This window comes from Drosophila tropicalis, unplaced genomic scaffold, assembly GCF_018151085.1.
Source record: "Drosophila tropicalis isolate 14030-0801.00 unplaced genomic scaffold, ASM1815108v1 contig_845, whole genome shotgun sequence".
NCBI classification, from domain to species: Eukaryota; Metazoa; Arthropoda; class Insecta; order Diptera; family Drosophilidae; genus Drosophila; species Drosophila tropicalis.
The window spans coordinates 10146911-10164840 of record NW_027173338.1 but is presented as its reverse complement, the minus strand read 5'-3'; the positions used below and the strand labels follow the sequence as shown (position 1 = coordinate 10164840).

Genomic DNA, 17930 nt, shown 5'->3' with positions numbered 1-17930 from the left:
TTTTAGCTCTCAGAATCCCAGTTGCAGCTCATCCAACTTTTTGCCACCAAACTCTTTCCTATTCTCCCACTTCTAGGTGGATGTGAATGAGTATGTGTTGGCTGATACTGCTGCTGCAGGTGGCAAAGCATAAAACTTCATTATTGTGTCGTGGTCATGTCGCTTACGTGTGCCATCATGATGGCAATAGAACGCCGTTACCTATGTCTGGCATCGTGGCATCGCGTCGCATCGCCGGCAATGATACCGCACAAAATAGTAGTAGCAACAAAACACAAAAAAATAAAACCAGCACAGCAGCAACAACAATACAGACAACAACAACATTGGCGACAACAAAAGCAATATATCATGAGTCCAGCTTTTAGCAAGCTTTTCAAAATTAGTGATGCATTGCCAACAGCTCGCAGCTGACAACAGCCACGAGATGATGACGGCGACAACCAGCAGGAGCAGCAGCGGCAACAGCAACAGCCAAAGCAGCAACATCAGTTGTTGAGGGGGGGGGTTTTATGTCGGGTGTGGCCAAGGCTAGTGGGAGATATTGGTGTACTGCAATGTCGCCTTACCTCCCCTTACCTTATGCTCTCTCCCTTTGTGTTCATTGTTGACTGTTGCTGCCGCTGACATAAATCCATATTTTGTACAGCAAATTTCACGATTGGCCGCAACAACAACTGCAACAGCAGCAGCAGCAACGGCAGCAACAACAATAAAGGCAAAACTTATGGGTGGAAAGCTGAGGAAATTGCTAAAAATTTCCAATTAACTTTAAACTTCAAGAACCACACACACATCTTCACACCTTTTTTCTATATTTTTTTATCATTCTCTCTTCTTATAGACAAAAGATTCATAAATCCCATTTGCTTCAAATTGAAGATGACAAAACATTTCTGCACCGTGCAATGAAGTCTTAAACATAGTCGCTACAGTAGGACCAGTAGCCAGGAGGGATTCGTGTTTGTGCCTTTGATGCGAGGCGCTCCTTAGGAAACATTGCTCCCTGGGGGAAACCAATCACCAACCAATCACTATAATTTTATTAGAATAACATTACGACATATTTTAATATATTTAAAGGTAGTTAAAAATGCATAGATTTTAACCTAGATCTTTCAGAAAATATTTAATTTCAAAATTTTTTTCAAGCTTATTTATGTTTGGCTAAAACAGAAGGTCTAAATCGATTGATATGTGCAGTGATAGGGATGTAAAATTTATCTGGCCAAGTTCCAGTTTCCAGAAAATATATGTCAACCGCATTTGTCTATAACGCTCCTGGTTGTTGAATGTAGACGTTGAAATATTAGTCCTGGTGATGAAAGTAGTGCATCCAGCTATGATTCTCTCCCCTTTTCCCCGTCACTCTTGCGCATTGTTGTTGCTCCATCATTCTTCATTTACTGACCCGACACCAACGGACGATGTCAGCAGCTGGCATTGGCGTTGGCATCATCATCATCATCGATGTGGCTCCAAATCCAGCATCAGGAGCAACGGTGGCTGCTCCTGTTCTCGGTGCATTGCTGTGCGCTGCTCATGATGAGCGTGCAAAGATAGCCATGACGCATTAACTTGCCTTAACGGGCCAACGCATGCGGAAAGCAAACAAAACGCGACAGGCGGGCAAACAAACATCGCTGACAGCAGAAATGCGCACGGACAGACAGGGAGACAGATGAGGAGCAGATCCTCTAAGCGAACGAAGATAGGGAGTTGTGGTGAAGTCGGGGGACAAGTCGCATTCTGGCATTGCATAGAGCACGAACAAGTCAAACAGTCAAACGGAATTTTGCGGTTTGGGGCGGTGCCTGCCCTCCAACAAGTGGCGTTTGTTTGTTGCGATGAATTGTAAGCTTTTAAAGCACGTTGCCTACTTTATGGGGTAGCAAAATGGCTGTCCTACAACAAGTTCTTAAACAAAAGAAGCCTCATCCTTTGCTGCTGCCAACTATTTGGTTAGTTCCTCTGCTCAGATTCTGCATCTTTAATCATTTAGCGCATTATCCTAGTAGCTTAAAGCTTTGCACACAGTTCGGCGCCTACTCTAATTACTTAATTACGTGCTTGACTCGACGTTATCTACAAGCAGAAAAAATAATAATATAGAGGTTGTCTGACAAAGCCACCGAAAAAGCCACAGCCGGTTACACCTGTGGCCAGACTAATCTATCATGTGCCATAAAGCGGATGAGCGCGAGGGGCAACTTTGGCGGATTCATTCAAACCGCAGCCCCAAAACGGACAAACGAAGGACAGGAGTACAGGCGTAACAGGAGCTCCTGGTTTTAATTTTCCTTCATTTTTTTTGTACGCCGCTTTTAGCGCTGTTACCTGGTTTAACGCCATCGTCATTTTCTGATAAGCCGCCATTGTGCCCGGGTCCGGTGAGTTGCGCAAGCGGCTTTTGTGGCCAAGGCAGAAACAGCGTGAGAAATGTTTATGACTCCGCGGGGAGCTATGTGAATATGTGTGTGTGTGTGTGTGTGTGTGTGGAGTGGGAGTGACGTGGTATCGTGTAGGCGCGGTTATCCCCAAACCTGACGCTAAAAAGCCTTTTGTGCCTTGTGCTTGGCAAAGTAATGCATTAAAAAAGCCAGACGTTCCAAAAAAGAAACACCATGCGTTTAAAGGGTATACACTAGCAAGTGAAAACTTCGTGTGGATCTGGCGATGTCAACTGCTTTATAAGGAATATTCATCCCCCCTCATTTGTTCCCAATGATTGATACACGTATTTAATCGACAAAGCAATTAACAGAGCCCTGTAAGTTACAGTTTGTAAGCATTAACATTATGACCCTAAAAGTATGCCAAGCAATTCGCATAACTTTGATTTCGCTCAACTGCAGTCCATAAAATAAGTTGCATACTTATGGGGCGCAACAAGAACCAAATAGAAATATTGGGCAGAAAAACATTTTAATAAACTTTTGTTAGCCCAAAAACTAAACGAAGACAGCTGCAATTTTTGCCGTTTTGGTAATTTGCCAGGACTCTTCCGCCGTCCGTCCGTCCGTCCGTCTGCACGAAATTGCGAACATAGTTCGCGAAGAGAATTTTTTCTTGTTTTCTGTCTAACAGCAAAAACAAATTTCACTGAGTAAAAATCAGTCTTAATGGTCTTCTGCGAGTCATGCAACATGAAAATAAACTTGTCTCCGTCAAAAATGCAAATTGATAAGAACAAAATGAATGAATATTAGTTTTATTTTGGCCAACGACACAAAGCAATCGGAAAAATGGTTGTCGGATCGAATAATATAAGAATGAATTTATGTCAACGCCAATGCAAATTGAAAGCTGAGATTAATTACGGAAAATGAATGGTTTGTTCTAAAGATCGAGAATATATATAACCTATATACTTTATGGGGTCGGAAACGTCTACTTCTATGCGTTATAAACAACTGACCAATTGTATAATACTCCCCGCAAGGGTATATTTTTTTTCTGTTTAGACTGTTTCATATAAGTCACCCCCTAGCCCGAAGCAATGTTATGACTGACAAAATGTATGCATTTCGTAGTGGCAAACATGCTGCATCTGCAGTTTATAATTCCACAACGTGGCACTGAACCAAGCAGAGGCAACATAGTAAGTTTAGCGGATGTGAGCCCCTTCAGTCTCCCATTTTACAGATGCAGAACAAAATGTTTAAATAAATCAAGTCAGGCGACTATTTTGAAGCGCGATATTTTCAAAATCGGAATAAGGTTTTGAAAAACAAAAGAATAAGAAATTCAAACCAGTTTTCAAATCAATACCAATTGAAAAGTGAAAATAAAATTCTACAGGAAATAGAAATATTCAATATATATTGATATGAAATTTGTTCTACATTTTGCTGTAGCTAGTTGGGAAGAAGTATCCCAAAGATATTTTCATAAAAGAAATTTCTTGCCACAATATAATTTTTGGTTTTTGTGTTTGTTGCGCAATTAGTCGAAAGATTTGCCAGCTCCTGGCACACTCGATTGTAAAAATATATATAGAATGAAAGGAAGAACTGAGCTTCTTCGTTTCGGCATGCGGCTATATGCGATTGGTAGATGGGCCTGCTTGTAGTACAACACTTGGCATCAATGCATCAGTAGGTGGAGGAGCAGCTGTTGCCACATAGGGACTATAGGGTTTCAAAGTTCGGGAGGCTGCCATGGTGAGAGTTTCCTTTTGACGCATGGCCGGAAGTGACTGGTTGGATTGATGTTCTTGTTGCTGCTGCTGCTGCAGATGCAGGGGAATTCCTGACGAAATGCGATGATGATCACTGAAAAATGGATGCTTCAATGCCTCATCGGCGGTGATGCGTTTAGTGGGATCAACTTCGAGGAGCCGGGTTAGAAGGTCGTAGGCCTGAAGTGGAAACATATCTAAACCTTCGTATTGCTCTATGGCATGATTGCTATGCTTGCAGACGCAGTTGAAAGTAGGTTGCTCACAATTACGGCACATTTCGGTGCTGCCATCGGCTCTTCTATGTCGACGCTGATTGTCCGGTGCAAGGAAAAAATCAGCTAGGCGAAAGCGCATGCACACCCGACGTAGATCTAGAGCAACCACCTTCTGCGAGAGTAAAAGCAAACGGTCCAGCATAAAGGCGGTTTTGCGCACCTGCATATCACCAAAGAGATTTATGATCTCCGACATTGCAGCACAATCGTTGGGGGCCTTGAAGAAGGGATGTAGCGACGAGAGAAACGACAGCATGATCACTCCCACGGCCCAAACGTCAACAGCTGTGGTTTGGAAGGGATATCGCATTAGGACCTCTGGCGGGCGATATCCTGGCGTTCCAGCCCTTGAAGCATGAGTCTCCTTGCGCATGCTTTTGGTGGATACCACATAATTGTTAGGATCCACATTGGAATTCATGAAGCGCAGACGATTAACGAGCCTCAAGGTGTCTGCCTTTTGGAGAGACAATTCTTTTTTCGTCAGACGAGTCTGAGCCAGTAATTTGCGTTGCTCCACATTAATAGCATGATCAACTCCCCCACCACCGCCCAAAGCTCGCTCCCTACTGGCCTTGGCAAGATATTCGTCGGCTTCGTCCTGAGCACTATATCCATTCTTCATCATTAAATGTTTTGCTGCCTCTATGTCCCTTAGGAGAGCGGCAGCTGCCGCAGAGGTCATTTCACTGGTCTGGATAACAGTGCCGTCCTCTGCGATTCGTTGGGCCAAACCAAAGTCGCAAAGGAGAAACTTTCCCGTGTGACGATTATACAAAATATTGCTCGGCTTCACATCCCGATGGATCACATTGAACTTGTGTACATGCCTTAAGGCTATTAGAAGATTTCTTATGTAATCTTTAACCTCCTGCAGGCTCATGTTGCGATAGATGTCGTGAAAGCGATCGTGCGTCATGTAAGGCATCACAAAGGCCACATTATTATTGTACCGTAAGCAGCAATTGATCCCCATCACATTGTTTACCCCACCAATGCGAAACATGCACTCCAGTTCCCGTAGAATCCTCTCTGGATGACTAGTCGGATTGTGATGTTTAATAGCGTAACGTCGACGCTGCGTTTCCGTTAGACAACGCTCTCGCTGAAGGGTTCCCAAGAGGACAGTACTGAATGTGCCACTGCCAATGCGACACTGGACATCAAAAATTTTACTTATCTCCGGAATATTCTCTTGCAGTTCCCTCAGGGCCTCCTTGTTCTTATCGTTAGCCTGTAAAGTGCGTAGATGTATTAAGGATAGCTCTTTAATGACATTGCGACGCGTTTTTCGCGACACTTTGTCCGTCAGTTCCTGTACCCTACTCACGGATTGGCTAATTATAGTCTGATGACTGGTCATGGCTGATGGTAGAGCCATTGCACTTTGATTGTCATAGTAACGATAGATCATTCCCACATTGTTATCCACAGGATCTTTCTCTCCATCATCGCGATTCAGTGCTGCACCACCTTTCCTTCGATTTGAACGGCTCGTAGTTGATTTCGTATCGGTCATTATGTTTTTCTTTCCTCTCGGTGTTCCATTGCCAACTGTTGCCATTGAACCTGCTGCTGCTGCAGTCGTGCTTATTGTTGCGGCTGATTCTTGGGCCACCATTCTGGTTGAATACCGATGCGTTATTTGCCTGTTCTCAGATTGATGTGGCTGCTGCTGCTGATGCGTTTTTCTATCCATTATGTTGATCAGAAATCTAGTTAACATTAACGTATTCCATTTACAACTTGCTTGCTTTTTTTATTTCTTTGGGACTTGCAGTTTGAGAATAAGAAAGATGTTGGTCAACAATTGAGATAGGCCGCTCTTAAATCAGGTAAGGAGTTGGCCCCGCAATAAGTATACACAATAATTTCGTTAAAGGGTTTTTATATTTAAATTTTGTGCTAGAAAATGTCGAGTTACTAAAAAAAAAAAAAGACTAACTTTACAGAATACAGAATAATGTTCTAATCTGTTTTGATTTTGACAGTAAATACAATTGAATAGAATCGAAAATAAGACTATTGAAAGTTGTATCAAAGCGTTTATATTTAGGGGTTCTAAGATCTATCGATAAATATTCATTTCATTCACGATTAGAAAGTCTCTTATATAGATATAACAACTGCCTATGGGAAATTTATATATCGAGAAACAACAAACTCGTATAAAAACTATTCTCAAAGATTATAAGGAAAGAAGGAGGCCAAATTAGTTAATGTTAAAGAGAGGCATCTTTTTTGAAAGGTCATTTATAAAGATGAGTGGATAAAAAAGTTATGATTTGTTTTGATTTGGTAGAACTTATTCTTTGTCATTATTCATGAAATCCTTTGAAGATAAGTCATGCATATTGTAACAAAGAAGTTCATCCTAGATACTATGAACTGAAAACTGAGTAGTAGGCACTGTTTCGATTTTTAGTTGTACACGTCAATCAATTAAACATATTACACTACAACATAAATACAACACGAAACGGAAGCTTGCCCGAATCCCGATACGAATGCCATTAGTCAAGCGGCAGAGGAGCAGTCTAGAAAATGACAGCGATGAAAATAAATTGGGGAGTGCCATTAAATTTTTAGAATTCAATTGAGAAACTAAAAAATTGGTTTAATTAGATATATGATTTTTGTTTTTTAATTTTCTCTTTGTTTATTCTAATTGCGAAATGTTTAGGTCTCTGTGGTCTGAGAAATATTGGAAATACTGGTTTCATGAACTCGGTCATTCAATGTCTGAGTCATACGTCTGAGCTGAGTAGCTTTCTGCGTTCCCATCACGGATCGTACCCGTCATCGAGCAACAAGGATCAGCAAATATTACATGGTAAGAAATATTTATGATCTAAAGTCGATTTTTCGAATAATTTGTATTGGTTGCATAGAATTTGCCAAATTGATAAGTGAAATGTGGACTGCAAATGCTCGCAGTGTAGCTCCCATGGAACTTAAGCGAGCGTTCTCCAGAAAGCACCGCATGTTTAGTGATTTCAATCAACAGGATGCTCAAGAGTTTTTACGTTTTTTCCTGGATTCTCTTCACCTGGCACTAAACACTGGATCAAAGACTGAACCACTTTACATTGACGACAAAGTAAGCGACAATAAGAAAGCTGATCTCATGTGGAATTGGTATAGCAGTCATGAGAATTCCCTTATACGCGATTTATTTGTTGGTCAATTGAAGAGCACTCTGAAATGTTCCACGTGTGGCAATACAAGTGTTACTTTCGATCCATTTTGGGATCTCAGTGTTCCTCTGCCCGTTACATCAACGCGTTGCAAACTGGATAATTGTCTGAATTTGTTCATAAAAGAGGAAGTTCTCGATGGCAATGACATGCCCAACTGCTCCCGATGCCAGGCGCGTCGGAGATCCACGAAAAGTTTCACCATTCACCGTTTTCCCAAATATTTGGTTATACGTAAGTAGAAATTAAGATAATCACTTGATCCTATAGACTATCTCATCGACTTTTAGATTTAAAACGTTTCTCGGGAACACGTTTGAGTAAGCTTTCGCATTTAGTTGAATTCCCCACATCAGCTAGTGAGCTTGACATGGGTTCTTATGGGTCGAACTCCAATTCGAATGTGCAATATTCACTCTATGCAATAGCTAATCATATGGGTAAGAAGCTTCCTTACCATTTTAAGGTTTTTCTGTAATATTGATTTCAATACGCAGGCTCCACAGGTGGCGGTCATTATGTGGCCCTTTGCAAGCATCCCATTTCTCACAAATGGCATGAGTTCAATGATAATATGTAAGAAAGTTGACGAAGTGGAAATAGTTATTAAATCTTTTCTTCTTTATTTGCAGTGTAAGCGATGCTTTGCCCGAAAGCTTTCTAGTTTCGCCTAGTGCCTATATTTTATTCTACGAGCGTGCAAAATTGTAGCATCTTAGAAGCAGGATTAAAAAGGGACGAAATATGACACAGTCTTCCAACCAACACATGTACATAGACAGTTAAATTAAGCCACATCTTGACAATCAACTTACGACTCATAAGACAAAGACAATAAAAAAGACCAAAGCTTACAATTATGTTAATGTGTTTTTACTTATTGTTAATTAGTATCTCATTGTGCTGTTTTTTTAGCACTTCGATTGTCCTTTAATTGAAATTTTAGCAATATTTTTCTAGTGTCAGTAATTTTACAATACATTCCATAACTACTTGCGATTTCTCAATGGATCAATCACCTTAAGAGTGCAAATTACATTTTGTTTTGTTTGATTTATTCATGAAAATTGTCGTGGCAATTGGGAGAATATTTTGTTAGACATTTTATTTATGCATAGTTCCGACTATTGCACTTAGTCAACAACTCTCTTACTCTGCGCCTTTTGTGCCGTGAGCTGCTCATATTCTGCATTTTCTTTATTTTATGAGAAAGGACAAGCAGCTGGTGCTGGCTTTGGTGCCGCCATCTAACGTTAACTTTTTGCATGCAATTTACTGTTACAGAGTCTCGACACCATCCACTCTCCATTCGTCCTTCGCCTGATGGCCGTGTCCGTGTCAACATCAGATGTCTGTCCACTTGTTTCTCACTCGATGCAGCAAGTTTTAACGCGGCAACAGCTGCCACTTGTTGGGAGAAGGGTAGCAGGTGGGAGGGAGAAGTACAGGATGACTGAGGGTTTGGCTGCGCCGTTTATTAGTTTTCGCTCCTGGGGAAAAGTTTGCACAATGAATATATTAAAATATCGTTTCAATAAAGATGCCCAACATGTTTCGACTAAAGGTACTGAAGCTGTCGTCGGCCGAACAATTCGGGGTGGCATTATTAAATTTCTATAAATCAATTGACACAATTGAAGGGTATTGGGTGGGGGAGTAGATCCCAATATTTATAGCTCATTATAAAGTAATTTCGATAAATGAAAAATCTTAATGCGAATTTAATGTGCTGGCACTTATTAGGAAGTTTCCAGCTGGAGGCATTTAAAAGTCCTGGAGTTGCAATTGGCTAATAGTTTCGTTTATTCATGGGCTGTCTCTTTGGAAACTGTTGAAAGCTGTTGTCAATTGTTTTTCGGCCAGAACTCCGGAGAAGTCAAATGGCCAACACAATGCTCATTCAGTTGACAGTGTGTGTGTGAGAGTTCTCCATTTCTCTCTGTCGTCTCGCTTTCTTAGTTCCTGCTATCGTTTAGCCATTTCCGGTTTTCTGGCCTCAACAACTTAAGCCAAAACTTCATGAAAAGTCCTTTTGGCCAAATTTCCTTGGCGCCTTCCCGTTAGAATTTTCGCAATGCTTTGGCATTAGTGCGAAGCAGTAAACAAAAACTTTTGCCCTCCTCCTACTATGTGTATGTATGTATGTATGTATGTATGTGTTGATGGTTCAGGCCCATTGTGAATTAAATTAGCCACGAGATTCAAAAGAAGAGACGAAGACAGGAAGCCTTAACAGCAAAGGTAAAGTCTACAGTTTGGAAAAACTTTAACGAAAAGCAAGTCTACGGCATGATAATAACTCTAAGAAGGATGGAAACCCAAATATGTACATAAAACTCTTTGTATATAGTTATTCTGAATCAAAAGCAAATAAATAAACAATGTGGATGCCGATGGTAGGAGCGGAAAAGGCTTTAAGTTTGAGCATAGACTTAAGCAACAACAAAAGTGAACGAAAATTCTATGAAAAACGTTTAAGGGCGAGGGGTTTACTCCTTGAAACATTGATTCCTATTGCAAAGAGAAAACTTAAAGAGCTGTATCAAAACTGTGATTTAAGGTATTTAAGAATTTATTACTATAGTATTATTGCAGGGCCAAGTCAAAAAGGTCGAATAGATCAGAGATAGTACTTGTTCTTTTCAGAACTTTTAAAATGGCCCTCTTGTAACATTTTCAAGTGCAGAACTTATAAAGTTTTAAAGTTGGTTAAATAGATGGTTGCATGTGTTTTCAATGTGTAACTGCCCCACCCAGACATTTATCTATTTCGAAAATGGTTTCTATACACACATGCCGTCCCCTCTTTTGGAACAATTTCTCATATATCACTCGAAATTTGACTAGAGCTGACCAATACACCTCCACCAGCAATTGGCAATCTAAGCAATTGCCGGCCAGCCCCTTCTCCTCTTGGCGCTTGCCCGCACACTGACATGTCCCCTACCATGTGGTATGGTATGTCTTCCAACTGGCCAAACAATTTCGCTTAGGCTAACTCCAACACGTTGCGGCTGTCTTTGTGATGGCAGGTGCCCCTTCTCTGCCCTACAATTTGTTTCCTTCCTTTCTCTGGCCACATCTTGTGTTGACCAACACCAGTCGCGTTGCTTGTTGATTGTTTTGCCATTTTGGCCCGTTTTGCGGTTGCAATTGATGGCACAGGTGGATGATGTTGGCAATGGCTGATGGAGGCGTTGGCGCTGTTCCTCGTCGACCGCAAACAACAATGTGGCCAGGACGAGGCTTTAAAGCTTCAAAGGGCCATCAGGAACGGAGGGTGGAAGGTGATGAAGAGCCATGTAACCAAGTGAAACCCATGAAAAGGACGTTGACCAAGCACTTCTTTGGCTTTGACCAGTAAGTCTCCCCATCCTCTTTGTCCTATTGCTTTTGCTTTTATTTTTTTTGCAATTTCATTTCCACCCCCCTTAAATTTGAAGGTAGTTTTAGTATGTCCTCTCTTAAGGGTAATCTAACCACAGATAGCTTAACAAATTTCCCTGCTCAGAATGCTAGAACATTAAAGGCAAACTTTTTCCCTTTTAATAGTTGACAAACTTTCTTAAAGCCACAACAAGAACATTTGACAGAGATAAACTGATTTATTGTCATCCTCTTAATGGCAAACGACCATCGGCAAACGACGACGGGGTCAACAGAGCGCCCACAAGGACCCAACAGCCAGCAGCCAACTTGTCAGGTCGAGAGACAAAGCTATTTGTAGATTTTCGGTGTTGCCAATTAGTGCACAGGATGTGGAGACAGGAACTTGGGGAAATAAAAAGTAGTGAACAGAGTAAGGACAAGGACAAGGACTGCAGCACCTACTTACAGTGCACTTTCCTCAGCAAGGAGTCGTGAGTGCACTACTTCAACTGGCACGCTCGAATGGCCAACAGTTGGGCGACAGTTTACCAAGGATAACGAACTAGAGCAACAAAATTAACCACAAATGAAGGCAAAGTCGCGGAATGAAACTTTCACCAAAAGCCAGGTGAGAAGATGAAGGTGTTTCACGAGACTTCCATTAGGGTGGTAAACGGCTTCTGAATTTGGATGTTAGTTAGCTTTTTAAGTGGAGAAATAACTTGGCAATAAATGCGGCTAAAAAAGACTTTTGCTGCCCTGTCAGAGGAAACTTTAAATTCTCCGTAAATATTTTTATAGGTCAATTTGTAGAAAACTGATAAGACGATTATTAAATTAGCTAGACTTTTCGTTACGATTACAATTCTCTTTGGCATTGGTTAAACAAATGTTTTGCTTAAAGTGTTCTATTTTGGGTTTTGTAATTTCATTTCACTTTGCCCACAAAACAGGATGAAGAATTAAATTAACAAAAGCGAAGCAACTGAAGAAGATAAATATACGAAAGGAGTGAAAACTTTCCACTTGCAACTGAAGTGTGATGGAGAAAGGCAGTTTGTGTAAGGGATTAATGGGTAAAGGAAACCACGGAATCTTTTAAGAATTTTCCAATCTAGTTCAGGAGGGCTGCAAGGTAAAGGATGAGATGGTTAAACCGCTGTCCAAACTAAAGAGGTTAAGTGCAAAATGGAAGGTTCTTTCTGTAACTAAAGAGGATGAATTAAAAAGAAGAAAATAAACTACTTATTCAATTCGAGCTATTTTAAAGTAATTTTTCACCTGGGAAAGTAATGCAAATTCCTATTAATATAAATTAATATAATATTATATTTCAGGCAAAAGATTTGAACTTGCCCGCTTTTCTTTACATTCATTGAAAGACAACAGAAACGTGTGCTAAGTAAACTATTAAAAATTGTCAAAAAGGAGTTTAAACTACTTACTTATAATGTGGTCCAAATGGGTATTAATGCTTAGATCAATAAAATACTTTTCCCTAGAATCAACTAAATTATGTTGCTAGTTTTTCTTTTGGCTAATAAGTACATGAATGTTAATCCTTTTGGCTTAAGACAAAGTGGATGGACCATTCGGCCCTCTGACAAATCTCTAATTCCAATGTTGGCATGAACCCATTCTTGATCTGGCATAATCTTAAAATAACTTTAGCGAACCAACCCAAGAGGCGAAACGTCTGCGACTTTGTCACACTTCACTAAACCGGGACAGAAACCACCAAAGAAAATTGCAATAGCAATGAAAGCAAAAGGTGAAGCAAAAACTCAAAGAGGACACTCTCTATATAAACTAGGCTACCCGACGACAACGACAAAACTCCGAAAGGGGGGCGTTAAGGAGTGGCAGAACCAAACTGCAATTGCCACACCAAATCGAAGTTGTTGCTGCTGCAATTGTTGTCGCTGTCACAGTTGGCATTGCTTTTAAGCTTAGTTAAGAAGCACTTTGAAGCGCTTTTCCTAAAGCTGAGCAAATGTTCTTGCCACGGACTGCTGTGGACTGAAAATGGTCGCTTCATTGCGTTTTATGCTTGTTGTGGCAACTCCTCGAGTTGCGGCAAATTGCTTATTTATACGAATTGTGTGTCTGTTTGCCAATCGCGAAAGTTCAGTTAGAGGGTAATGTTATAATTTTCCATGTCTCAGTCGATCTTTAATGGCGACTTCAGTTGCATTTGCAGTTGCAGTTGTAGTTCTTTCCAACTCTCTATCTCCCTCATACTTTTGCAATTTTCATTTTGGAGAACATTCGGAGGTAATAAATTTTCCGCACAAATTGCTTTGTTTTTTCCATCTGACCAACTGAATGAATGACAACTAGTCGTTTGTCACTGCGAAAATTCAATGAATATTTTCTATTACAGAACATTTTCTATGCCAAAACAGAGAACAGAAACTCACACACACACAAGACGAAAACTCTTCACAATTGCCTGCATTCTATGAACATGAGCTCTGGGATTTTAATACTCTTTGCCGATAAGAAATATCCCTCGATTTAGTAATGTTATGTAGAAGAGCGTGTGCTCGTTCTTAAAAAGTATCGAGACAGTTTCGAAAAGAGTTTTCCAACTGCTTAAGCCATATGTAAATAATAATATCTATTATTGACATCAATCTAAATAATAATTTTTATAATATTTCGGTAAACTCTAAAACTTATCAAACCAGAATCAGAAGTCAAAATAATGTCATTTAATCCATGTAACTTTTCCAATATCAATTATCCTTAAAGGGTATACAAAAGTTTGTCGCATTGAAATTACCTTTAAATTTATTACCATAGTGAAAGTGGAGGTAAAAAAAACAACAACAACAACAACGAAAAACGGAAAGAAATGAGCATACATATTACATGAAACTAGTCCAAGACTCTCTGCAGATCCTGTAAATTGTTGGTTGTCAACATGTTTTTTGCCAGAATTTCAATTCAATACGAATACGAATTCAATTGAATTTTCTGTGGCCACGTTTTGGGCTCTTAAATTCTTAATTGCCAAAGCACTACAGCCACAGAATACGGACTACAACCTCGCAGGCGCTTCGGTCCCACTTGGAGTGACCCGCAAGAATGTTGTTTACACAAATATCAATAACAATAAATTTTACATTTATTGTTTTTTGGCCGAGAAAAGGTTCTGGCCTGAACGCAACTGAAATGAAAAGCACACAAATTAATATATTTTTTGGGGTTGGCCAAATACGCAAAAACAATTTGCCTTTATAGAAAATTTCAAGAGACTGCAACAACAATTTGTCTTGCTTAATCTCAGTTCATTAATTTAAAGTGCTACTTGTAGGAGAGAAACCCCCTCCCCCTCACCACTTCACTTCAATTTTCCCCACAGAGACTGTCTCTTGTATCTTGCTCTGTTTTGGCCAGCTGGTCTTTGGTCATTTTCCTAGAATTTTTGCGGTATATTCAAGTTCTTGGAGAAGTTGGAAAATTTGAGTTCCATTTGGCTAAACATTTTGCAATCATTGGAGAAAACAGTTGTTAGGATTAGAGTCAAGCAGTGGGAGAACACAACACACACACCCGCACCTTTATTTCACGCAGTTTTCTGGTCCATTGTGTGTTAGTATGTGTTTTTAATAATTCATGAGCCATGACTGTGGCCGACCTTCACATTTTTGGGGTCAATTTCCATTGTTACTGCTCGAACCAGCTGTCAGCTGAGGACAGACAAAGCTGACACATGAGTTAGACAAGGAGTAAGTGCAAAATAAAGAAAAGAAAAAGGAAACTGAAATCGGCAAAGTGGCTGGAGTGGATTAAAAGACATTCGGTGTTGCATTTGTTGGAGTTCTCAGCTATTAATCCAAAAGTTTTTAGGGTAAATGAAATGATAACCAACGAAAGTTTTATCTTTATGGAAATCAATTTAGTCAGTATCCAAAAGTAAAGCTATTCTGTCTTTCCAACTACCACCAATTGATCTTCCAGTCCAAGGCTTAAACCATAATTTTGTCTAAACAGTTTTCTCTTTCAAGGAGCAGTTCTCTAAAGTTTTACTTTAAATAAATGTAGCAGATCTTAAACATCATTATCATTTTGTTTACCCTAGTTTAGCTTAGCTCAATAGCGTACTAGGTAATCTAATTTTCTTTAAACAAATTCACATACTAGCTTCTCGTTTTAAGCTCTTGAAATTTCAACTTTTTTTAGTAAATTGCTTAATCTTTTCAACGAGCAATGGAAAGGTAAAAAAAAACCCAAAATCATATCAAGTTTCAGCCATCAATTTTCCTAATTTCATAAAATTGAATTGGCCTTCTTGGCATTGCCGAGCTTAGCATCAGAGCCAACCGCTGCCAACGCCTTTACACCTGACGCGCCTCTGGCAAACAATCAACTAAAGCAACACACATACCCAGCCCCACCTGCACACACACACACACATAGCACGCTCCAATGCAACCACCAGCTACTCTTCACGGCGTTGGAAAGCCTCCATCGGCAACTCCTTGTCCCCGTATGGGGCACTTTGCAACCCACTCCCCAACCGTCGTTTCAGTAGCCTTTGCTATCAACTGCAGTCGACCCCGGCAAACACAATTTTTTTTTCTCTCCTGCCCGTTCTATTTGCAGCTTTCATGCTTCGACTGGGTATTCTTGCCGCCGGCTTTTGGAAGATGTGAATGCAAGTTTTTGCTCTTTCTAGAAAAACTATGACGGAGAAAGGGGTTTCGCGGTTGTTCGTCGTGCTTCTTTTTTTTCAGTGTTGAAAAGTAAATAACCAAAACTGAAGTGCAGGCAGTTGAAATTTTTATGCACAACCCAAAAAAAACAAAAAAAAAAAGAAATATGCCATAAAAAAACGCGCGCTGCACTCGTGGGCAAACAAATGCAACTAAACATGAGCCAATGGGTTAAAGTTTGTGTGTGTGGGTGTGTGTCTGGGTTGTTTGGATGTGTGTGTGTGTGTGTGTGTGTGCTATTTGCAAAGTTTCTTTGCCCAAACTCAAGCGTTTGCTGTTCTTTCTCCTTTTTTTATTTTTCGTGCTAAACTGCAGGTGGAAGTTTTTTTAATACCCTTAACCGAAGACGGTTTCATAGCTGTTGCCAATAATGTCTAGATCAGCCATACTTTATGGAGTATAACCACTCTTGCCCAGTTGGAAAACTGTGTCATTCGTACAACAACTCATGAAATAGGCTAAAAAATGAATAATTAAAAGAATTTATTTCAGTAATGAAATCAGACCTGTAACAGAACATTTAAAATATTAATAATTATTTAAATTATCATACAGGAAGATATTATTATTATTATTTTGTGAACTTAAGTTTTAAGCGAAGTTTTTTTTTTCATGACACGAAACAATATTCAATGGACCGTACGATGAATAGAAAGAAACATTTCGTTAGAAAAGGGTATTTAAATGTCATCGGTCCTATGTTTTAGATTTTCTTCAATTTTTTTTGTCTCTTGTTTTCTGCTTACACTCGTCGCCGACAGTTTTAAAAAATGAAAGCGCTACAAACTCCCACGCAACGGTCATGCCCACAGTCACAGCAGCAGCGACCATAGGAGGAGGACGAGTAGCAGTAGCAACGGTAGCATAAATTTCCATTACCGTTGACAAATATTTACACATCGACCTCAATTCATATTCCTTTTGATGCTGTTGCTTTTAGTTTTACCAGGTGACGATGGTAGTGGGGATGGCGGATGGGGGATGGGGGAATGCGTCTGGCGAATGCGCGTGGCAACTCTTTATGCACTTTGTTGCTGGTGGCTATTAAAAGCTACATTTAGCAGCAACCAGGTAGCTGATACTACCTGGTACCAACTTCTAGTTGAAGTAGGCGTCGCCTTTCATTTTCAAATATAGGAAGCGTGTCGTGCAATCATTCATTCAAAACGACGACTACCCACAGTCTAAACAAAACAAAAATGTTCCAAATCGTACGTGGAATACGTTTGTTCCTGGCGTTCATCATTATCGCGATAAACTACTCTCTGGCTGAGCCGTACAACAAACAATTGACCATCTTTGCGGAGCCGGGACGCATGGAATGCTACCATCAGCCGATAGCTGCCACAGAGCTCATCACCATCGACTACCAGGTGATACATGGAGGCCACGGCGAGGCCCACATCAATTTCATGCTAATGGATCCCAAGCGAGGTGTCCTCGTTGCCGAGGAAAAGCAGGACAAGAGTAAACACAAACTGGTGGCCAACGAGACCGGCTCCTATAAGTTGTGTTTCGACAATACCATCTCTACGTTCAATCGCAAGATTGTCACCTTCCTGCTGGAAGTGGTGGCTGCCAACTATGAGGAACAGGAGCGCATCAATTTGCGCAAAGAGATGTTAACCGATTATCAATTCGATAAAGCCTTCACCAACATTGTGGACGATATTGGCAAAATACAAGTGCATTTAATGAGAGCACGTCAAAATCAAGACTCAATACGTGCCCATGAGGCAAGGGACAGGAATCTGGCTGAATCCAACTATGCCATGGTAAACAATTGGTCGCTATTTCAGTTCTTGGCCATGATTGTGGTGGGCATGCTGCAGGTATTTATGTTGCGAAGCATATTCCACACAGACGGAAGATTCTACAAGTTTTGGCAGAGATTCTAACTGACTTTACTATGATTTTGTCTACACTAGAACATTGTAAAAGAATTGTCAAATATAATTAAAAAACTTCAAATCATTAATTAAACTAAACAAAAAAGAAATCAACACAGGTAGCTATTGCAATCACTCAAATCCATCGCCCATCACCCAAACCACTGCTCATTGCCCCGATAAGTAGGCAACAAAAAACACATATACGCCACACTTGTAGTGTGTGAAAAGCAATAGTCTTCAACTCAATTAGAAACCACCAGAAAACTTGCTGAAAAGTATATTTAATTTAGTTT

The 17930-nt window shown here is 40.2% G+C and overlaps 3 protein-coding genes across 8 annotated transcripts; 2 read left to right on the top strand and 1 right to left on the bottom strand.

Annotated features, from left to right (window-relative positions):
• Positions 1 to 3793: 3793 nt before the first annotated feature.
• LOC137581398 (cell division cycle 7-related protein kinase) lies at positions 3794 to 6442 on the bottom strand. Of its 4 annotated transcripts, none has more exons than XM_068295625.1 (2): positions 5780 to 6442; positions 3794 to 5692 (listed from the first exon to the last, which is right to left on the bottom strand). In XM_068295625.1, exons 1-2 carry the CDS (start codon positions 6182 to 6184, stop codon positions 4040 to 4042), a joined length of 2058 nt encoding a protein of 685 aa, XP_068151726.1. In that variant the 5' UTR covers positions 6185 to 6442; the 3' UTR covers positions 3794 to 4039. The 4 variants fall into 4 exon arrangements, with proteins under 4 accessions (XP_068151726.1, XP_068151728.1, XP_068151729.1 ...); XM_068295627.1 differs by having other exon boundaries at positions 3794 to 6149; positions 6205 to 6442; XM_068295628.1 differs by having other exon boundaries at positions 3794 to 6149; positions 6209 to 6442.
• A 454-nt stretch (positions 6443 to 6896) lies between these two features.
• On the top strand, positions 6897 to 8515 carry LOC137581133 (ubiquitin carboxyl-terminal hydrolase Usp2-like). Of its 3 annotated transcripts, XM_068295311.1 has the most exons (6): positions 6897 to 7026; positions 7143 to 7291; positions 7350 to 7889; positions 7946 to 8095; positions 8153 to 8231; positions 8288 to 8515. In XM_068295311.1, the coding sequence occupies exons 2-6, from the start codon at positions 7180 to 7182 to the stop codon at positions 8364 to 8366; spliced, it is 960 nt and encodes a 319-aa protein (XP_068151412.1). In that variant the 5' UTR covers positions 6897 to 7026; positions 7143 to 7179; the 3' UTR covers positions 8367 to 8515. The 3 variants fall into 3 exon arrangements, with proteins under 3 accessions (XP_068151412.1, XP_068151413.1, XP_068151411.1); XM_068295312.1 differs by lacking the exon at positions 6897 to 7026 and having other exon boundaries at positions 7138 to 7291; positions 8162 to 8231; XM_068295310.1 differs by lacking the exon at positions 6897 to 7026 and having other exon boundaries at positions 7138 to 7291.
• An 8391-nt stretch (positions 8516 to 16906) lies between these two features.
• On the top strand, positions 16907 to 17728 carry LOC137581302 (transmembrane emp24 domain-containing protein 5). Its single transcript, XM_068295508.1, has one exon. It carries the CDS (start codon positions 16945 to 16947, stop codon positions 17641 to 17643), a length of 699 nt encoding a protein of 232 aa, XP_068151609.1. The 5' UTR covers positions 16907 to 16944; the 3' UTR covers positions 17644 to 17728.
• Positions 17729 to 17930: the final 202 nt, after the last annotated feature.

What these genes read in the sequence shown, in the direction of transcription:
- LOC137581398 (XM_068295625.1), bottom strand. Translation starts at nt 6,184, where the DNA reads ATGTTAACTAGATTTCTGATCAACATAATGGATAGAAAAACGCATCAG. An exon ending in TTAGCCAATCCGTGAGTAGG is followed by an intron (nt 5,693 to 5,779) that starts GTACAGGAACTG and finishes CGCACTTTACAG; the next exon opens with GCTAACGATAAGAACAAGGA.
- LOC137581133 (XM_068295311.1), top strand. Translation starts at nt 7,180, where the DNA reads ATGAACTCGGTCATTCAATGTCTGAGTCATACGTCTGAGCTGAGTAGC. An exon ending in TCCCAAATATTTGGTTATAC is followed by an intron (nt 7,890 to 7,945) that starts GTAAGTAGAAAT and finishes ATCGACTTTTAG; the next exon opens with ATTTAAAACGTTTCTCGGGA. An exon ending in CATGAGTTCAATGATAATAT is followed by an intron (nt 8,232 to 8,287) that starts GTAAGAAAGTTG and finishes CTTTATTTGCAG; the next exon opens with TGTAAGCGATGCTTTGCCCG.
- LOC137581302 (XM_068295508.1), top strand. Translation starts at nt 16,945, where the DNA reads ATGTTCCAAATCGTACGTGGAATACGTTTGTTCCTGGCGTTCATCATT.